This window comes from Aspergillus heteromorphus (assembly GCF_003184545.1).
Source record: "Aspergillus heteromorphus CBS 117.55 chromosome Unknown BO70scaffold_10, whole genome shotgun sequence".
Classification (NCBI taxonomy): Eukaryota; Fungi; Ascomycota; class Eurotiomycetes; order Eurotiales; family Aspergillaceae; genus Aspergillus; species Aspergillus heteromorphus.
Genome location: NW_020290415.1, coordinates 564315 through 580597, shown reverse-complemented (window position 1 = coordinate 580597; position 16283 = coordinate 564315). Strand labels below are relative to the sequence as shown.

The window sequence follows — 16283 nt, the reverse complement described above, 5'->3', positions numbered from 1 at the left end:
GATGGCCTGCTAATAATCATTATGATTAATATTGAAGCCCTGATGCCTACCTGCGCCTTCATTTCAATCAAAGAGTTCTCCGCTTGTGCGCCAATCGGATGCCATGGCAAATAATGGCATACCCAAGTGCTTCTCTGGCATGTCATGGAGCTGATCTCCCGCCACGCCAACAACAATGATGGCTCGCATCCCTCGCCTAAGGAACAACTGCTGGAACGCAAACCTGCGTCATGCATAGCGGTCGACATTGGAGACGTGGAATTTTTCAGGGCATCGATAGATATATACATCAAGATCCCAACGATTGGCCGTCTCCCTGATGAACAAGAGCTTATTTCCCTGTTGGGCTTCTACTATGTATCTGCCCTGTACGAAGTATCCTTGGAACTTGAGAGAGAGAGAAGGGGGGCGGGAATCTGAATCTTGGTCGGAGGGTCGGGATACAGAGCCTGAAACAGACTAACAGCCGTCCGGGACGGCACATGCTCTGATGCCACCCATGGATACTGGATAGTGGATAGTGGGACTACTGCTACGATGGTCCAGGTCCACACCTTACTTACGGAGCGCGGAGACTCGGAGGTACCGCAGAAATTCCCGTGCTAACTGCATCCATATTAAGGCAACGGTGTTTACTACTTTTCTACACTTATGACTCTAGAAATGTACTCCGTACATGGACTGTGCATGGTCTAAGCTGCAGAGGTCTTCACAAGGCCGGATATAAAAGCATCCGCTTCCAGAACCGGGTTGCCCGGATGGGTTGCGGCTTGATTTGTTTGTTCTCTGTTCCCCCCCCTTAACGCTCTTCGTGATGATGACCTTCTCCTTTTCCAGTCTTGGCTGCTGGGTTTCCCTGTTAGTGGCTAGCCCAGGCTTCCTAATGTGGGTTGGCGCGGTCCCATACCCATTGCGCGTAGTCCCCTGCTATCTTTGCTCTTTCCGGCGGCTAGCAGAAGATCACTCGAAACTGTTTCAACTTTCAAGGAACCTGATTCAATCTCCCATCATATCTAACGCCTGACGGTCTGACGTCCAATCTCCATGCAGTGGGCGACTGAACGCGGTGGCGGAACGCCCTCTTGCTCTATCAACATGAGACCCTCTCCGGTTTTTAATTTAGATTTATGAACATCCCCATACAAACTTCAAACCATCCGATGTTTGCCCCCTAGACCGAATGCATACTTTCGTCGAGGCGGAGTTGGGGGTTTTGTTACGTACCTCCGTCCAAGCTCGGCTAAATTTACCCTCACATTTGGTAATACCAGATGACGGGCGAATTTGCAATACGGCCTGCCTCTCCACCTTACCAACTGGTACTATTTCATCATGGGTGGAGGGACTTCGGGAGAGGCTCTGGGTCTATCTACTCGATTGCGAACAGATGGTTTGGTTCTTTGGGAACCAATACAAAAAGTGCTTGATCTTCGCCCTTTCCTTCCTTGTTTCTTGAAGCCTTTTACCCCTCCCATCGGTACGAAGACGTGCCTGTTCGTAACAATGGAAGGTCATAGTGCAGGCGGTATGTACCTGGTATGCATGTGCCATGTAGTACTATCTACTACTATCTATAGTGTACCTGCAGCTCGGACTCGTGTCATCATCAACACAGCCGAGAAAAATGCAGAGGAAATGGAATCAAAAGAAGACTAGCCGAGCAAGCCAAGCCTTGCCATGGACGCACTGCATTTCTTCTGTGTCATGGCAGAGAAGCGATATGACAGATTGGCGTCAGATGGTCAGATCAACCGTGAACTATCTGGTGTGGGGACCACAAAGTACCTTTGGGGATCTGCACTGCTCTTCCACCCCTGGATCGCGCTTGGGTACGATCGGGTGAAAAAGTCTTTACCGTGTTGACGACTCGAAGCCGTGTGCATCATTATTCGCATAGGGAGTTGGTCGGCTGTAGATGGTGAAGATCAGAGCCTCAGAACAATTTCTGGTGGGAAAATGGGACGTCTTTCTCTTTGGCCCCATTGTCCTGCATGCATGCAGTGATGAACCAAAGTAGTAGCTTGGGGTCTGAATGGACGGACGGGTGTATTTCAAGATCGACCACTCCAGCAGTGGCAAGTACGTCCGAAGGAATGAGTCTTAATATATTCGTCCCACGGACGAGATACTAAGCATGTACCCAAGGGGGTCCAAGAGTAAGACAGCGAGCGACCAGATCCCCATATCACATCTATTATCGGAATATTGGGCTATCCATCCATCCCTACGCAACGGCTGCGCATGGAGATTGGCGAGCTGACGCAGCCCTGGAGTTTTGACGCGGTACATCACACTCCCAAAAGGGGATCGATTGACTGGTGTCTCTGGCAGCAAGGACGGCTGTGCCTGGCAAAATGACCATACTCCGTAATGTCAGTACCCTTGCTGACTCAGGGCAGTCATGTGACTTCGCGCCTTTGTGGCACGCGCCCGACGTGTCTAAGAGAGGCTAAATGCGGAGATCAACCGGACTGGAGGGACAAAGCATGCGGGCCATACTCTGCAGCATATCAATTCCCCTTCGAAGAGAGCGCCCGGCATGCGAACCATTACCAGCTTCTTCAAGCGTCCGTCTTTCGCAGCAACATCCCGCGATGCGCGTGCTGAGACCCAAGCCGACGACCCCGCGCCAGCTCCTGAGTCGTCCCCGCTCACCGAACTATCGTCATCCCTCCACTCGAACGACTCCTCTCCGCAACGTCCGAAGGGCCAACGCTCTCAGCTGAATGCGCCGCTCTCATCGCAACCCATCGGCGATACAACCGGGAATCAGGAGCTGCAGCACAGCTTCTTCAGCACCGATGATCCCTCGCCCGGAACGAGTTTCAGCTCACACCGCGTGGTAAAGAAGGGGAAGGAGGTCGTCATCAGCTCCGATGGCGAGGATACGGACTCGATAAGCTCGCTTGAGGCCCCGGAGGATATATTTACGAAATTCATCAAACCGGGGGCCTCTGCGAGCAAAAGATCAACGGACAGCGATTCACCCGGGCCAGGAATGAACCTGCGTGGCCGCGGTTCGACAAGATCCAGAGGATCGATTCGCCTGTCACAAACGCTTCCAAAATACAGACACACGCTTGATTCACTTGTTGTCAAGACAGTTGATGACAATGAAACCGAAGCGAGCATCGCAAAGCTGAAAGCGGCCTTTGAAAAAGAAGCTTTACGGGAGGCCGAGAAGAAGAATGCTCTGGCACATGGTTCGAACTTGAAGAGCACGCGGTTACACGAAGGTGTCCTGGCTTCGGCTTTAGGTGATGATGATGACGAACTGGGGCTACAACGACTGCTTGATGCGGTTCGGAGAACAGAGGCCCTTGACCTGGAGAAGACTTGGCACTTCTTTGACAATGAGAGCGAGTTGCCTCCCGCACTAGACTTCCCGACGACTTCCATCAAGCCGGGAACCCAACTATTCGGACTGCGAGGTAAGTCTTCGGATATGAGCACGGGCTTTTTGTTGGTTCTAATGTCTTCTCAGAGACCCATTCGAGAGAGCGCGCATTCCATTCTGGGATTGTCGATGTCGCCTTAGCAAGGTCAATGTTACCAGATGCCCTGATTTCATGGGTTTTCCATTCCGGTCAGTCGAGGAAACCGTCGTATCCGTCTTTCTACTCACGTTAGTTCAGTGCCTTCGGAGTCTCAGGACAGCATCAGACAGGCCTATTGCAGAGCTGTGAAAGTCAGTAACTCCTTGTACTGACAAATTCCAATACGCCTAACATTATTGCAGAATACGCCCGCCGAACGTATAAAGACACTCATTACCCCAGCGGACATAGATCAGATCTTTCACCGGTTAGGAGCTACTCCGAGGGCACTTTCCATTTCTGAGGAGGTCATCCCAGATGCAGAAGTTACAAGTATGTTGACTCTGTAGATCTTGAATGCAAAGATGTCGGTGATTAACGAATATTTGCAGAGAGTCGGGTAGAAACGGGCTCGCCGCGGGAAGGGGCCTTGCTAGCCGTCCTTGACCTACTTTCTGGGGCAGCGGATTCGTACGTGCTCGGATTTCCTCCATGTATAATTCTGCTAACGCCTATAACAGGTTTGCAGAGAATACACGAGAACGCGTGTTAAATTATCTGTTCCGTCTAACGCTCGATGCATCCCTGACCAGCAATGCTCGGATATGTTCGGAACTGGAGCAAGCTATACTCTCCGTGCTTGGGAACGTCCATGAGGATACGGTGGATGACCTGGTATGACACGTTCTTTTGGTTTCGGCTCTCACTAACACGTCTAGGTACACCGCGTTTGCATGTCCGCCTACGACACAATCAAAGATGCAACGCTTCAAAGCCGTCTCCTCAAGCACATCCTACCGGTCTCGGACTGGATCGCCGTAGTACGGTGTCGCCTTGCATTGTCTTTCCTAACCCATAGTCCCTTGCCACTCAGCGACAGTCTAGAGAAAGTCTTCAACTTGAAGCGAATAACCAGCATCCTGAAAGGCCAACGCTTCGAAGTGAAGCGATACAAGAGAAAAGGCGAGAACAACTACGATTACGAGGAACTCGGATCCATCACCGCGCTTCTGAACATCGTAATCGACTCCGGACGTTTTGAAGCGACGTTCCCCGACAAAGCCGCCGAGCGAGAATTCAACGCCGACGTCGACGCCTTGTCGGATCGGCTGAAGAAGATATTCACTTCCATCGAGGATTCGGGCGCATCGCACCTCAAACGAACATTGACAAAGGAGGCCCTGGAGTCTCTGCACTACCGTGTTATCTATTCCGTCCGAACAAAACCTCGTCCCAAGCAGTCGATCTACGGGGAGATTATCCCTCGGAAAGAGAAAAAAGAAGTCTTTTCTGGTTGGAAAACTAAGCCTAAACAAGACCAAGATACCGAAATGCCTATCCGACAACATGACCAATAATTTCAAAACCGCACTCTCCTTCTCGGTTTATTGGCCCGTCTTGCTGAGACTATGGGCGTTTTCTCATACGATCAAGCAGTGAGGCAATTGTCCTACATACACCACAGGACAATATGGTAGTGGTCTCCACCTTCTCTTGCTTCCGGAACCTCGGTGCGAACTGCACCCTATATACGATCCTTACGGTGCTCAGCGTAGCGAGGATCTCTGCTTCATTTTTATTTTTATTCTATGTTTTTTTTTTTTTTGCTTCCACTTCCCCTCGTTCCCCGCATCCGACCACTCGACGGCCATAGTAGGCAAACCGGCTGGCCCTGTTATCCCCTACAAGATCAAAACACTCACAAACAGAGAGACAAAGAGAGAGACAAAGAGAGAGAACCAAACCAACAGCCCAGCCTTACACAAAACGGATGATATATTGGTATCAGATTTGATTGAATCCCTAAATGGCAGCGGGGGTCGTTTACCTTACCTTACCTTATGTGGCGTGGCGTTCATTGGTTTAAAAATAGGCGTGTTCCAAGTAAGGCGTGGCGTACTTCGAGTTTGTCCAGGCACCTCTTATTTATTTATTCTTTTATTTTTGTGATACCTTGCTGCAGAACGGATGGGATGTTATGGCTGTTATGTGTCTTGTGGGAACTCCTTGTTGCGATCGATTATATACGGGGATATTGCTTGCTGGTTAGTGAAAAGTGGCTACCTACTTGCGGATTTACCAGGTCTATAATACTGGGATCTTGAACCGTACTGTTTGAGAAATTGGTCTCTAGGTAGGTAGTAGGTAGTAAGGTAAGGTAGGGGGTTGCTGGATACATGATACCACTACCTAGGCAAGTAAGGTAGGTACCTACTGGTAGGTATGCTGTATAGGTTTTCAGAGCCTGTATTGACTTATCTAGGTAAATATCCAGTCCCATGAAATCGTTCTTATAGAGGGAAGCAGTCTTACTCTCGTAACCCCATTCTCCACTTCCTCGCGACTACATAGGAAACGACCACCTCATAACCGACCGACCCGACCTGGTATAATCCTCCCCCCCGGCATTGCGAATCAGGGACATCGGAAACACAGAGCGTAGTTAAACCCAGAAGAACTCCACATAAAGAGTAATAGTAGAAGAAGACGAAGGACTTTATACAAAGCTATGGTGCTCTCTTAGAAAAGAACCGCGGCAGATAGATACAATGGCTGCAGCAACAACGACGAAACAGGTTGAGGGAGGTATTGTGGATTCGCATCGCAAGAGACACACAGGTTCTGTCTAGTCATAGAATCTCCGGTTGACGTTCTTGCCGAAGAGCGTCTCTCGGACGGCGGGCAGGGCATCGATCTCGAGCAGGCGCAGCCGGTCCTCGAACGTGTTGTTGATCTCGATCTTGCCCTGGCCTCCGAGGATGACGACACCGCCGGCGCTGGGGGTTACATGTTAGAATATGATGCTAGAAAGGGCAAAAGAAAGGAAGGAAGGAAGTAGGTCCGGTCGGGTCGGGGTAACTCACGATCCCTCAGGCAGCGGGTCCTCTTCGTCCAGCTCCGCAGACACCTCCTTGCCCACGCTCTCCTGGAACTCCTTCTCCGCCTCCTCGATGGCCTTCTTCACAGCCTCGGCGTCCTTCTTCCGGGCGCGCACCGACACCTTCTCCTCATTGAGGGCGAACAGGCCCTCCAGAACCAGGTCCTTCAGCACGGTCTCATACTTCTTGGCATCCTTGGCGGCGATACCGGAGATCTGGTCGCGGGCCTGCTGGAACAGCTCGTCGAGGAGCTCCTGGCGGGAGGAGAGGACGCGGAGACGGGTGCGGTTGGCGAGGGTGGAGCGGGTGATCTGTTGGGACATGGCGGCCTGCTTGAACTTCTTCTCGTACTGGGTGTCGATGGCGGCGGTCTCCTGGCGAACAAGCTTGGACTTCTCAATGGCGAATTCCTCGTCGGCCTTGAGCTGGATCTCACGGGCCTTCTCGATGGCCTCCTGCCGGATGAAGGCCGTCATCTTGCGGAGCTCGCCCGCCACCTGTTCGTAGAGGGGATGATGAGCTCGGGTGCCGATACGCATCCCTGGTCAGAACTGGCTTGGCGTACCTGGTCATCGGAAAGAGCATGGCCTTGCGACATTGTGTAGAGAGAGGTGAGAGTATGTTGGATGTGTGTGGGGGGGGGGGGGAGTGATGCGATGCGATATGGGCGTGGGGAGGGGGAGAGAGACAACAACGTCAGTCAGTCGAGCTTCCCGATGCGGAGGTGCCTTTGGCCCTTCTTTTGGGGGGGGCGGTCAGTCAATCAATCAACGTCAGCCTGCGGGCTGTACCAAGTACAACAGGGGGGTCACGGATCACCCCGATTGCAAAGGGGAGATGGGTCAGAAGGTGCAAACTCACCTGGATGGGATGGAATGGAATGTTGAGAGAAGGAGAGGAGAGAGATAGCAGCGCAGGTGAAGGGAAGAGAGCAGAGAGGGAAACGTTGCACGTAGTTGGATCTGGTGATCCAGACCGTCCGCGGTACGGGTACTGTACACGGTCCATGTATCTAATCCCGCCCCCCATCCATCCATCCCTCCATCCCTCTCTCTCCTCCTCCTCCGTACGGCTTCTCCGGTCCACGCCCTCCTTCTCCTTCTCTTCCTTCCGTGTCCTTCGCTCCACTGCCTTTCTCGCTCTGTCTCGGACCATGGAGTCTATTTTACCCGCCTTGTCCTGTCCCGTCTAATGCCTCTCTGGTCTACTTCCCCCGGCTCAGCAACCAATGCACGAGGATATCCGAGATGGGCAATCTTGGTGACTTGTCGCCCGAGGGAAGCGTCGCGGTGCGTTCCTCCCCGAATTACTTCCATTGATTCGCATTGAGCCTGTATGCTGACTCGCAAGTGTGGCTCCAGGTTGGGGTGGTTGTCGGGTTGATCTCGACCAGTCTCCAGGCCATCGGGCTAACTCTCCAACGCAAGTCGCATATCCTCGAGGACGAGAAACATCCCTACGATCTACGCCGCCCCCCCTACAAACGTCGAAGATGGCAGGTGCGCTATCCATCAATTCCCACTCTCCCTGTTACAAGCCGTCCATCCTGAGCCGACCGTGCTAACGGTTCCAAGTTGGGCATGCTGATGTTCGTCGTTGCGAACATCGTCGGCAGTACCATACAGATCACCACTCTTCCGCTCCCGGTGCTCTCCACCCTCCAAGCAGTCAGTGACCCCCCTCTACTAAATGGTGTGTTTATTCGTCGGCACCGCTGAGATCCTATCAATTAGTCCGGTCTCGTGTTTAACACCATCTTCGCCACCTTGATCCTGGGTGAACCGTTCACCCGATACTCGCTCGTGGGCACCGGCTTGGTCTGCGTCGGCGCGCTATTGATCGCGATCTTTGGCGCCGTGGGGGAGCCAGCGCATACTCTTGACCAGCTTTTGGAGCTTCTCCAGCGCCGGAACTTTGTTCTCTGGATGGTCGGAACGGCCGTAATGGTGCTGGTCATCTACCTTGGGTCCAGACTCCTCAGATTCCTAGCCTCGCCGTCTCGGTCCAAGTATGGCAACCCACGCGGCTCGTATATGCCGCACCTGCAATTGTCGCATGGCCGGGTTCGGCTCATGCGCGGGCTTTCCTACGGCATGATCAGCGGGATCCTATCGGCCCACTCCCTCCTGCTAGCCAAATCAGCCGTCGAGCTTCTCGTTCGGACAGTCGTGGATCGCGTCAACCAATTCAACCGATGGCAGTCGTGGGTGATTCTGCTCGCCATGATTGCGCTCGCCCTATCTCAGCTGTTCTACCTACACCGGGGTCTGAAACTCTGCAGCACCAGTGTCCTATACCCCTTTGTCTTCTGCATCTATAACATCATCGCCATCATAGACGGCCTAATATACTTCCAACAGATGTCCCAGCTGACAGGCTTCCATGCTGGATTGATATCGCTGGGGACGATTGTCCTTCTCGGCGGGGTTCTCTGCCTCTCGTGGCGCCTGGAAGTCATTGACAGCCACGCGGCCGTGACGGTCGGTGGGCCGTCCCAAACCGGACTGGGTCCCGGAATGGCGGTGGTCGAGGAGCATCCCACCTCCCCGCTGGGTCTCGGAATGGACGGCGAGGAAGATCTGGAGCGCGAGCCTCTCTTACAGGCTGCACATCCCTCTCGCATGAGCCCTCACAAGAGGGCCCCCAGTCTCCCTTTACTATACCCTACGGGATCCCAACGGGATTCCACAGATCTAGATTCGGCTTCCATCTGGGCTGAACTCGACGACTCTGATTATGACTACGTCACAGCCACTCTGCGTTCTCAGCAGAACCCTCGCGGCTCGCTTTCAAACCGACCAAGAAGTCGAACCGGCGCTGTCACATTGAGAGACAATCTTCTCCGCGGACCGCGCCGTTCCAGCACCATCCCAGTCAACCAGGGCTCCTGGAACCAGCGCAGAGCCCCCTACGGCATATCCGAGCGTCGCAAACAGCGACGAACATCTGCTCCTGCCCCGGAATATCGCAGACTCCTGCTCAAACGGCCAACCCTCCCCGGCCTCTCCTCGGACCCCAATCAGCCCCGGATAACGGGATACGGCACCCAGGACGACCGGTCCGACAATGTTTTCTCCGGCAACAACCGTCGCCATCCTTCTGATTTCTCCACCCACACAGACCCATCCGACGGTTACTCCCACTCCAGTCTCCTCGCAGGCCCGAGGAGAACTCTCCGCGGAGCCTGGCGAGGCAGTCTTCGATACCTGACCCGATGGACCGGCGGCCAAGCGCGCGCATCCCGCGCAACCGCCGACCCGGACCCAGGCTCAGACCCAGACCTAGACCTCGAAGCCAGCCCTGACAGGCCCCCAGATTGAAGACTTCCTTTTTTTTTTATTTCTCGTTTCCATGTCATTCAATACACACTAGACACCTACCTATCTTCTTACCCTTGCAGTTCAATTAAACCAATGTACAATACACACATACAGATATACACACACATACATCCATCCATCCAACTGTCCAACTGTCCAAGCACCCACAGTATACACTACATCACCACCACCACCCACTATTTCATTCTATCTCAATACCCTCAAATCCAGCCCCATCCTATCTCCAAAATCCGGAATCTCCCAAACAGCCAGTATTGACCCAAGAAGAAAACCACCCCCCCAAACCTATCCCATCAATAGTACACCTCACTCCCTCCCTCTCTCCCTACCATAAGGCACTAAATCCCTACCAAGCTAAAAACGCTTTCTTTGTCTCCGAGTTGTTGTACCAGGGGAAACCCTAACCTACCTATCTACCACCTACCCACCCAGTTACCTACCTACCCACCCAGTCTAGTCCCAACAAGGTACCGCATCAAGGTAGTACCCGTAGGTAGCATTCCCTTTCCCCCCAGCGTTGATCTTATGTTGACATTAACATTAACATTGACATTGCCATTGCCATTGCCATTCTAGTTTCTAGTTTCTAGTTTATATCTCCCATCACAGGCCCGGAATGTTCTCGTCTATATGGGAGCATATCAATTTATATAAAGTAAATTTCATATCAGCCACATCACGAGATCCGGGACAGCTAACCAGCCAGCTAACCAGCCAGCCAAGCCAGACTTCATTTCCCGTCTTTCCTTTCTTATTTCATCCTCCTCCATCACGTTTCTTTGCTCATTTGTCTACGCATAAGCGTGTTTCCTTGCCCTTTTGTCTATGCATAAGCATGTTTTCTTGCCCTTTTGTCTACGCATAAGCGTGTTTTCTTGCTCTTTTGTCTACGCATAAGCGCGCTTTCTTGCCCTTTTGTCTACGCATAAGCGTGTTTTCTTGCTCTTTTGTCTACTATGCATAAGCATGTTTCTTTCCTCCTTTTCTTACGCATAATGTTGGTCAAGTAGATGGATGGATGGGCGGTGTTCTTTTCGCATAGTTTACCGAGACTATTGATATATCTAGTTATATCTATCTACTGTTTTAGGTCTTTCGGCGGTGATAGTGATTGGTTTTGGGTGGTTGGTTTATTTTGGGTATAATAGGCTGGGGAGGGGAGGGGAGTGGAATGGAGGGATGGGAGTAGTAGTTTAGTGAGAGCGCGCAAATCTACGTACTTGCCTGCCTGCATTCCCTTCGTGATGGTGACAGTCCTCAGTCACACTGCGAATGTAGCAGAGTAGAGTAGATAAACTCTGACCATGAGACCTTGCTTCGGTATAACGCTACAGGTTCAGATCTACAGCATACAGCACGAGTGACAGGAAGTGATCGCAAACAGACTAGAGAAATAGATAAGGAATGATTCCAGTTTTTCCATACCATACATGACATACTTCCTACCTGATGAGGGCCATCCATCCAATATCATAAGTTACTCAATCAAATAACCCCCCTCCGCGTGCGTTCGTCTCGGCGCATGACCCCGCCCCCTTCTGCTTCCTGAGCTGTCGTTCAACTTGCCCGCAAGCCAGTACCATTGTCGAGGGGAGGGGTGTGGACCACAGCCAAAGGGAGAACAGACACGGCGCAAGGGGTGGGAAAATCACATGGGCAAGTCAGGGAGAAGGAGGGAAAGGGAATTAGTCAAACGCGTGACGGGAAACGACAATTTATGAATGACAAAACAGAGAACCACTTCGCCAGTAAGACTAGAGAAAGAAGAAAGAGGAAGTAGTAAAGGCACCAGAAACACCGCCACTTCCACCGTCGTCTAGGAAAAGGATTAGGAGATGAGGAACAAGGCAAGGAAAATCAATTAATAACCCGGGGGGCCCAGATCGGCGTTTTGGCATCCTTCGTGATTCAGTCGTCCATCCTGGCCTTCGTTTTCTTTTTGGTTTTTCTTTTTTTCGGTTTTAAATCTTTTTTTGGTCTTCCCCTTTCGATTGGCTGTTTTTGGCTTTTGTGGTGAGGATCTTCCGTGAAACAGGGCAAATAGCACGAGGGTTCTTGCTAACACCGAGACCAATGACTCAGTGCAGATGCCTGTAAAACTGCACCACCCACGATGCGGGATATACACAGGTTACGATGAGGTCATCTTTCCGTTCTTCGGTCTGAGGCGGTCGGTGGTATACGATGTAGACCGGTTTTTTTCAATAATATCAATTATGTGGTAACAAATCGTTGGGTATCAAAGGAAGGCCGTGGAGGAGCGAAGCTGTACGCGCTGAAGTTGGCAAGGATGCGAACAACCGTCGAGGCCCCTCAGGTTCTGAAAACGCGCGGCATGAAGACACAGGTCCACTGCTTAAGCAGTGGGCTGATGCTGAGGTGGCATCCGGTTGCCCACAGGCATGCCGGGGTACTGCCCGCCAGCCTGCTGTTGTTGCTGCTGGAGGTTCTGGTAGTAGGCCATCTGCTGCTGTTGCTCGTTGGTCATGTAGCCCGGGTGGATGCCCGCGGGACGCGGGATATTCGACTGCTGCGGGTTGACATTGGCGTGGCTCACGTCCTCGGGTGTCTCGGCGGGCACCTCGGGCGCATCGACGCCATTCTCACTGGAGGTGGGATCCGGGGCGTTCAGGCAGGCCTGGAGGCAGACGGGGTCGCGTTAGTCGGGGTCGAGGGAGACTCGGTCATATTGGGGAGGCAAAAAGACGCGACTCACCTGGATGAGGTTCTTGCCCTCGGCCTTGGTAACGAGCGGTTGAAGCTTCGGGGTGGTAAAAGTATACACGAGACCGGTCTCAGACACGACCAGGAGCAGTACTTGGGTACCGGTAAGGACGGAGAGTTCGTAGGCCTGTTTTGCGACCGCATTGAGGCGTCAGTCTCGATCAGACAGGGGGGGGGGGGTGGGATAATTGGCGGCGGGCATCTTCAGCGGGGTGAAAAGACGGAGGGCAGAGCGAGTAGACGAATTGACCACCGGTAGCGACCGGATTGGAGGCGAAAACAAAGGGAGGTTGAGGCTGAGACGCGACAGTACGCACCTTCTTCATGATACCCGCCTTCCGCTTGGAGAAGGTGATGTGGCGACGCGACTTATCCTGGATGAACTTGATCTCAATCTTTCTGCGCTCGCGACCAGGCTTGTCGTCATCATCGTCGTCGTCGTCGGCGCTCATGCGAGAACGCTTGGTGCCGCGGTTGTCAGCGGCGCCGTTACCGGCGGCCTGCTGCAGGTCGTCCTGGGTGGGAGAAGGGTTCTCCTCACCGACGGCAGTGATATCGGCCATGATGGGGGAGGGGAGGAATGGAGGGAGTGAAGAGCGGGGGGAGGGGACGAGAGAGAAGAATTACTCGAGGTGTCGAGGAAGGAAAGGAAAGGTGCTGGGGGAGTGAAGACGAATGCCCAAAGAGGAATGATGCTTTTGAGGGGGAGGGAGAATGACCAAATCGAGTAACGCGTTTGCTTCGCAGGGTTTGGGTTCAGGACGAGAAGGAAAGAGAAACGGGGAGGAGGAGTTCGAAGAAGGCAAAGTGCCGGTTGGGACAGGCAGGCGGTCAGTCACGTGGCACTGGCCCGTCCATTACCCGCTGTGACAATACCCCGCTGTACTACACGTATACTTACTACTGTAGCCCCTAACTACCACTCACCCTCCTCCCATCAACTCTCCGCATTCCTCCCGTCTCTCCCTCTCTCTCTCTCTCTTCCTTCTTTCTTTCTCTCTTACATTCTTTCTTACCCTCTTTCTCGACCTCTCTTCTTCCCCTCTAAGATAACTATCTTCTCTTCATCTCTTCATGGTCTCACTTTCACTTCTCTCCCTCTCATCCGTCTCACTACTAGCGGAAACCAGTCCAATCTTTCCGTCACAATACGCGCGGTGTCCAGACCCGACGGTGGGGAAGAACTCGGTCTTGGCCCGAGCCACTATTGGTTCAGCCGCAGTGAGGCATTGGGGGATTCGATACGGCGGCCAACTCACATTCCCCACTCATACCGCGTAATAATACGACGGTCCCCTTCAGGGTCATGGTGAAACCATTGGGAGGCAAGCCCACCACCAGTCAGTCAGTCGACTGTTCTGTCTGTCTATCTTTTCACCGGTAAATAGTATGGAGTACCCCGTAAATACTATCAAGATAAATACTGATAGAAGGGCACGCACTCCGGAGTTGACTTGACCCGGGAATCGGGGAACAGCATGTATGAACAAGCTGTACCTATGGCGCGCTGATTCGCCATGGTTCGACCGGGCTGGAAACCGGGCTGGAGTGGCGGGCGCGCATACTATAGTACTATAGTACCCTAAGGTCCTACTACTGTAGTAACCGCCGGACGGTTGGCCCCCAACCCAAACCCGCAGTACGTACCACTCACTCCGTCCCCCAGCAGACGCGGAGAACCGGAGTACCGCGTCCGGGACGGTAAGCATCTCTTATTGCCCGATGTATCATGGAAACATGGGTAGGGATAGATTGATTGACGGCCCATTCATTGATCCATCTATTACCGACTCATCCCATCAGGGCAGATAACATGCACAAGACCTTGCCACCGTCACCATCACCATCACCATCACCATCACCATCCACCATCCACCATCCACCATCCACCATCCACCATCCCAACTTCCAACAGGAGAAGTTCACCCCCCCCCCTCCATCAACCAGTTCCCAAAAACCTGAAATCCCGAACTATATATAGTTGGCGTGGACAAGGTCAGGCTTTCAGCAAGGACAACCCCAATAATTTCCTCCCAAGCCAATAGATCCCCCGCCAGCGGATCATCACGACGCCATCTGCATGATTTGATGGATCGATAGATAGATAGATACCTAGATGCCCCTCCCCCCTTCTGTCTCACCCCCACGAGGCTCTTCCCTCGTGGAAGAGCAGTAGTGCGAGCAAGCAAGCAGGCAGGCAGGCAGGCAATGAACCCTCCCTGATAGATAGTAGGTAGATAATCACCAAGCCCAACCTAACCCGGATATGGTGGGTGCCATGGTCCACAGACCCCCTCGGATGTGATAGGGCTGGCTACTTTGGTAGTGAGTTGTTGTTCCCCAGCAAAGCTTAACTGCGCTGTTGCTTTGGGGCTCCAGGAACACGATGTACCTCTTCTACCTCTACTCTCTACTACTTGGTACCATCTACAACAATGAGGATTGTTCCTGGGGAGCGAGGGAGGGAGGGAGTTGCCACATCCCCTCTTTCTACAATTATTGCAGGACCAACAAAACAGCCTCTGGTGTGTATCGACGAATTCGGAAATCCAATGATGAGGATCTTTTTCAGCCTCACTACGACTACGACATCACAAGCATCCCCCCTGTACAGTAATACTAATACTGATACTAATACTAATACTAATACTAACAGTAGAGAATGTCTTACCTCAGACCACCTTCACTGGCAGAAAGCAAGGAACAGGTAGCATTTACGTACCCCAGAACAGACAGACATCAAACTTTCTCTTCTCTCAAGTCTCATCACAATCACACACGAACGCCCCCCAGGCAGCGTGATAGGCTCGCCCCCGAAACCTAGTGGTTGGGCAGGGCAGATGCATTCATTCATTCATTCATTCATTCATTCAACTATCCATATACTCATAGATAGATAGTCCATGAGTACATCCTCCAGGCAAGCCACCTTGGTACTCCATACCGGTGTAGTATTAGCAGTCTAGAATGAACTTCTCATTACTCCATATATCCATTTATAAGCAAGAAATCATTAAGCAGTAGGAAGGTAGGTAGGTAGGTAGTTTGACAACCAAGAGACCCTGTCTAAATCCCCCGATTTTGAATAACCCTCATATCCAACACTCCATACATAGACAATAGATACTCTCACTCCCACTCCCACTTCCACTCCCACCCCCGCAACCCTCATTCAATTCAAGCTGAATCCACACCCCCTCCCAATGACACGGCAAGAGCAATCCGACCAAACCACCAGAAGAATCCTATCCCATCAATTCGATTGATTCGAGGTTAAGATATACAATACAGACTACCTACCCAATGGTATATTTGATCTACATCATACATCATACATCATACCTTCTTGTCTGGATTGGATCATCTACGGAGTACTCCGTACAGATGCACACATCTACCAACCTAGTATCCGCGTTACAACCATACACCTCCTACCTTACCATATCAGGTTCCATAGTCTCCGATAACCCAGGCTAATCTAGCCTCTATCTAGCCTCTAGCCTTCTGGGATGGGATGGATGGATGGATCTGTGTGTATAGCGTAGTGTATGCATATGATCTCAGAATGAAGTATGCACGCGGGAGAGTCGGATATTCGGACCCGGCACCGGAAGTCAGTCCCGGGTGTCTATGTCTACTATATGTCTGTCTCTGTAGTTGGAACCGGTAAGCAGATGCAGAGTTCAAAGATAGGAAGGAGATGGGTGGGCATGTGCACAAATGATTGAGGACCTTGGTGCTTCGGACACTGTGTAATGCCAGTGGTCAATATGAAACACGGCGAAACTCGACCACGCAATCAG

General features: G+C 52.2%; 6 protein-coding genes across 6 annotated transcripts; 4 read left to right on the top strand and 2 right to left on the bottom strand.

The window, feature by feature from the left end:
* The first annotated feature begins 718 nt into the window (after window positions 1-718).
* Window positions 719-1070, top strand: BO70DRAFT_27638 (uncharacterized protein). Its single transcript, XM_025538990.1, has one exon. It carries the CDS (start codon window positions 815-817, stop codon window positions 1022-1024), a length of 210 nt encoding a protein of 69 aa, XP_025399971.1. The 5' UTR covers window positions 719-814; the 3' UTR covers window positions 1025-1070.
* A 1469-nt stretch (window positions 1071-2539) lies between these two features.
* Window positions 2540-4894, top strand: BO70DRAFT_290805 (uncharacterized protein; the record flags this gene model as incomplete). The annotated part of the gene is made up of 7 exons (XM_025539374.1): window positions 2540-3431; window positions 3485-3586; window positions 3636-3688; window positions 3740-3869; window positions 3929-4007; window positions 4058-4211; window positions 4256-4894. 7 exons carry the CDS (start codon window positions 2540-2542, stop codon window positions 4892-4894), a joined length of 2049 nt encoding a protein of 682 aa, XP_025399970.1.
* A 768-nt stretch (window positions 4895-5662) lies between these two features.
* Window positions 5663-7062, bottom strand: BO70DRAFT_361638 (H(+)-transporting V1 sector ATPase subunit E). Its single transcript, XM_025543090.1, has 2 exons — window positions 6401-7062; window positions 5663-6313 (listed from the first exon to the last, which is right to left on the bottom strand). Exons 1-2 carry the CDS (start codon window positions 6952-6954, stop codon window positions 6163-6165), a joined length of 705 nt encoding a protein of 234 aa, XP_025399969.1. The 5' UTR covers window positions 6955-7062; the 3' UTR covers window positions 5663-6162.
* Window positions 7063-7477: 415 nt separating this feature from the next.
* Window positions 7478-9735, top strand: BO70DRAFT_428808 (DUF803 domain protein; the record flags this gene model as incomplete). Its single annotated transcript, XM_025548011.1, has 4 exons — window positions 7478-7704; window positions 7777-7914; window positions 7990-8082; window positions 8149-9735. Exons 1-4 carry the CDS (start codon window positions 7663-7665, stop codon window positions 9733-9735), a joined length of 1860 nt encoding a protein of 619 aa, XP_025399968.1. The 5' UTR covers window positions 7478-7662.
* Window positions 9736-12112: 2377 nt separating this feature from the next.
* Window positions 12113-13043, bottom strand: BO70DRAFT_290646 (MADS-box domain-containing protein; the record flags this gene model as incomplete). Its single annotated transcript, XM_025539361.1, has 3 exons — window positions 12113-12394; window positions 12473-12607; window positions 12798-13043. 3 exons carry the CDS (start codon window positions 13041-13043, stop codon window positions 12113-12115), a joined length of 663 nt encoding a protein of 220 aa, XP_025399967.1.
* A 1092-nt stretch (window positions 13044-14135) lies between these two features.
* BO70DRAFT_361635 (uncharacterized protein) lies at window positions 14136-14780 on the top strand. The gene has a single exon (XM_025543089.1). It carries the CDS (start codon window positions 14294-14296, stop codon window positions 14459-14461), a length of 168 nt encoding a protein of 55 aa, XP_025399966.1. The 5' UTR covers window positions 14136-14293; the 3' UTR covers window positions 14462-14780.
* Window positions 14781-16283: the final 1503 nt, after the last annotated feature.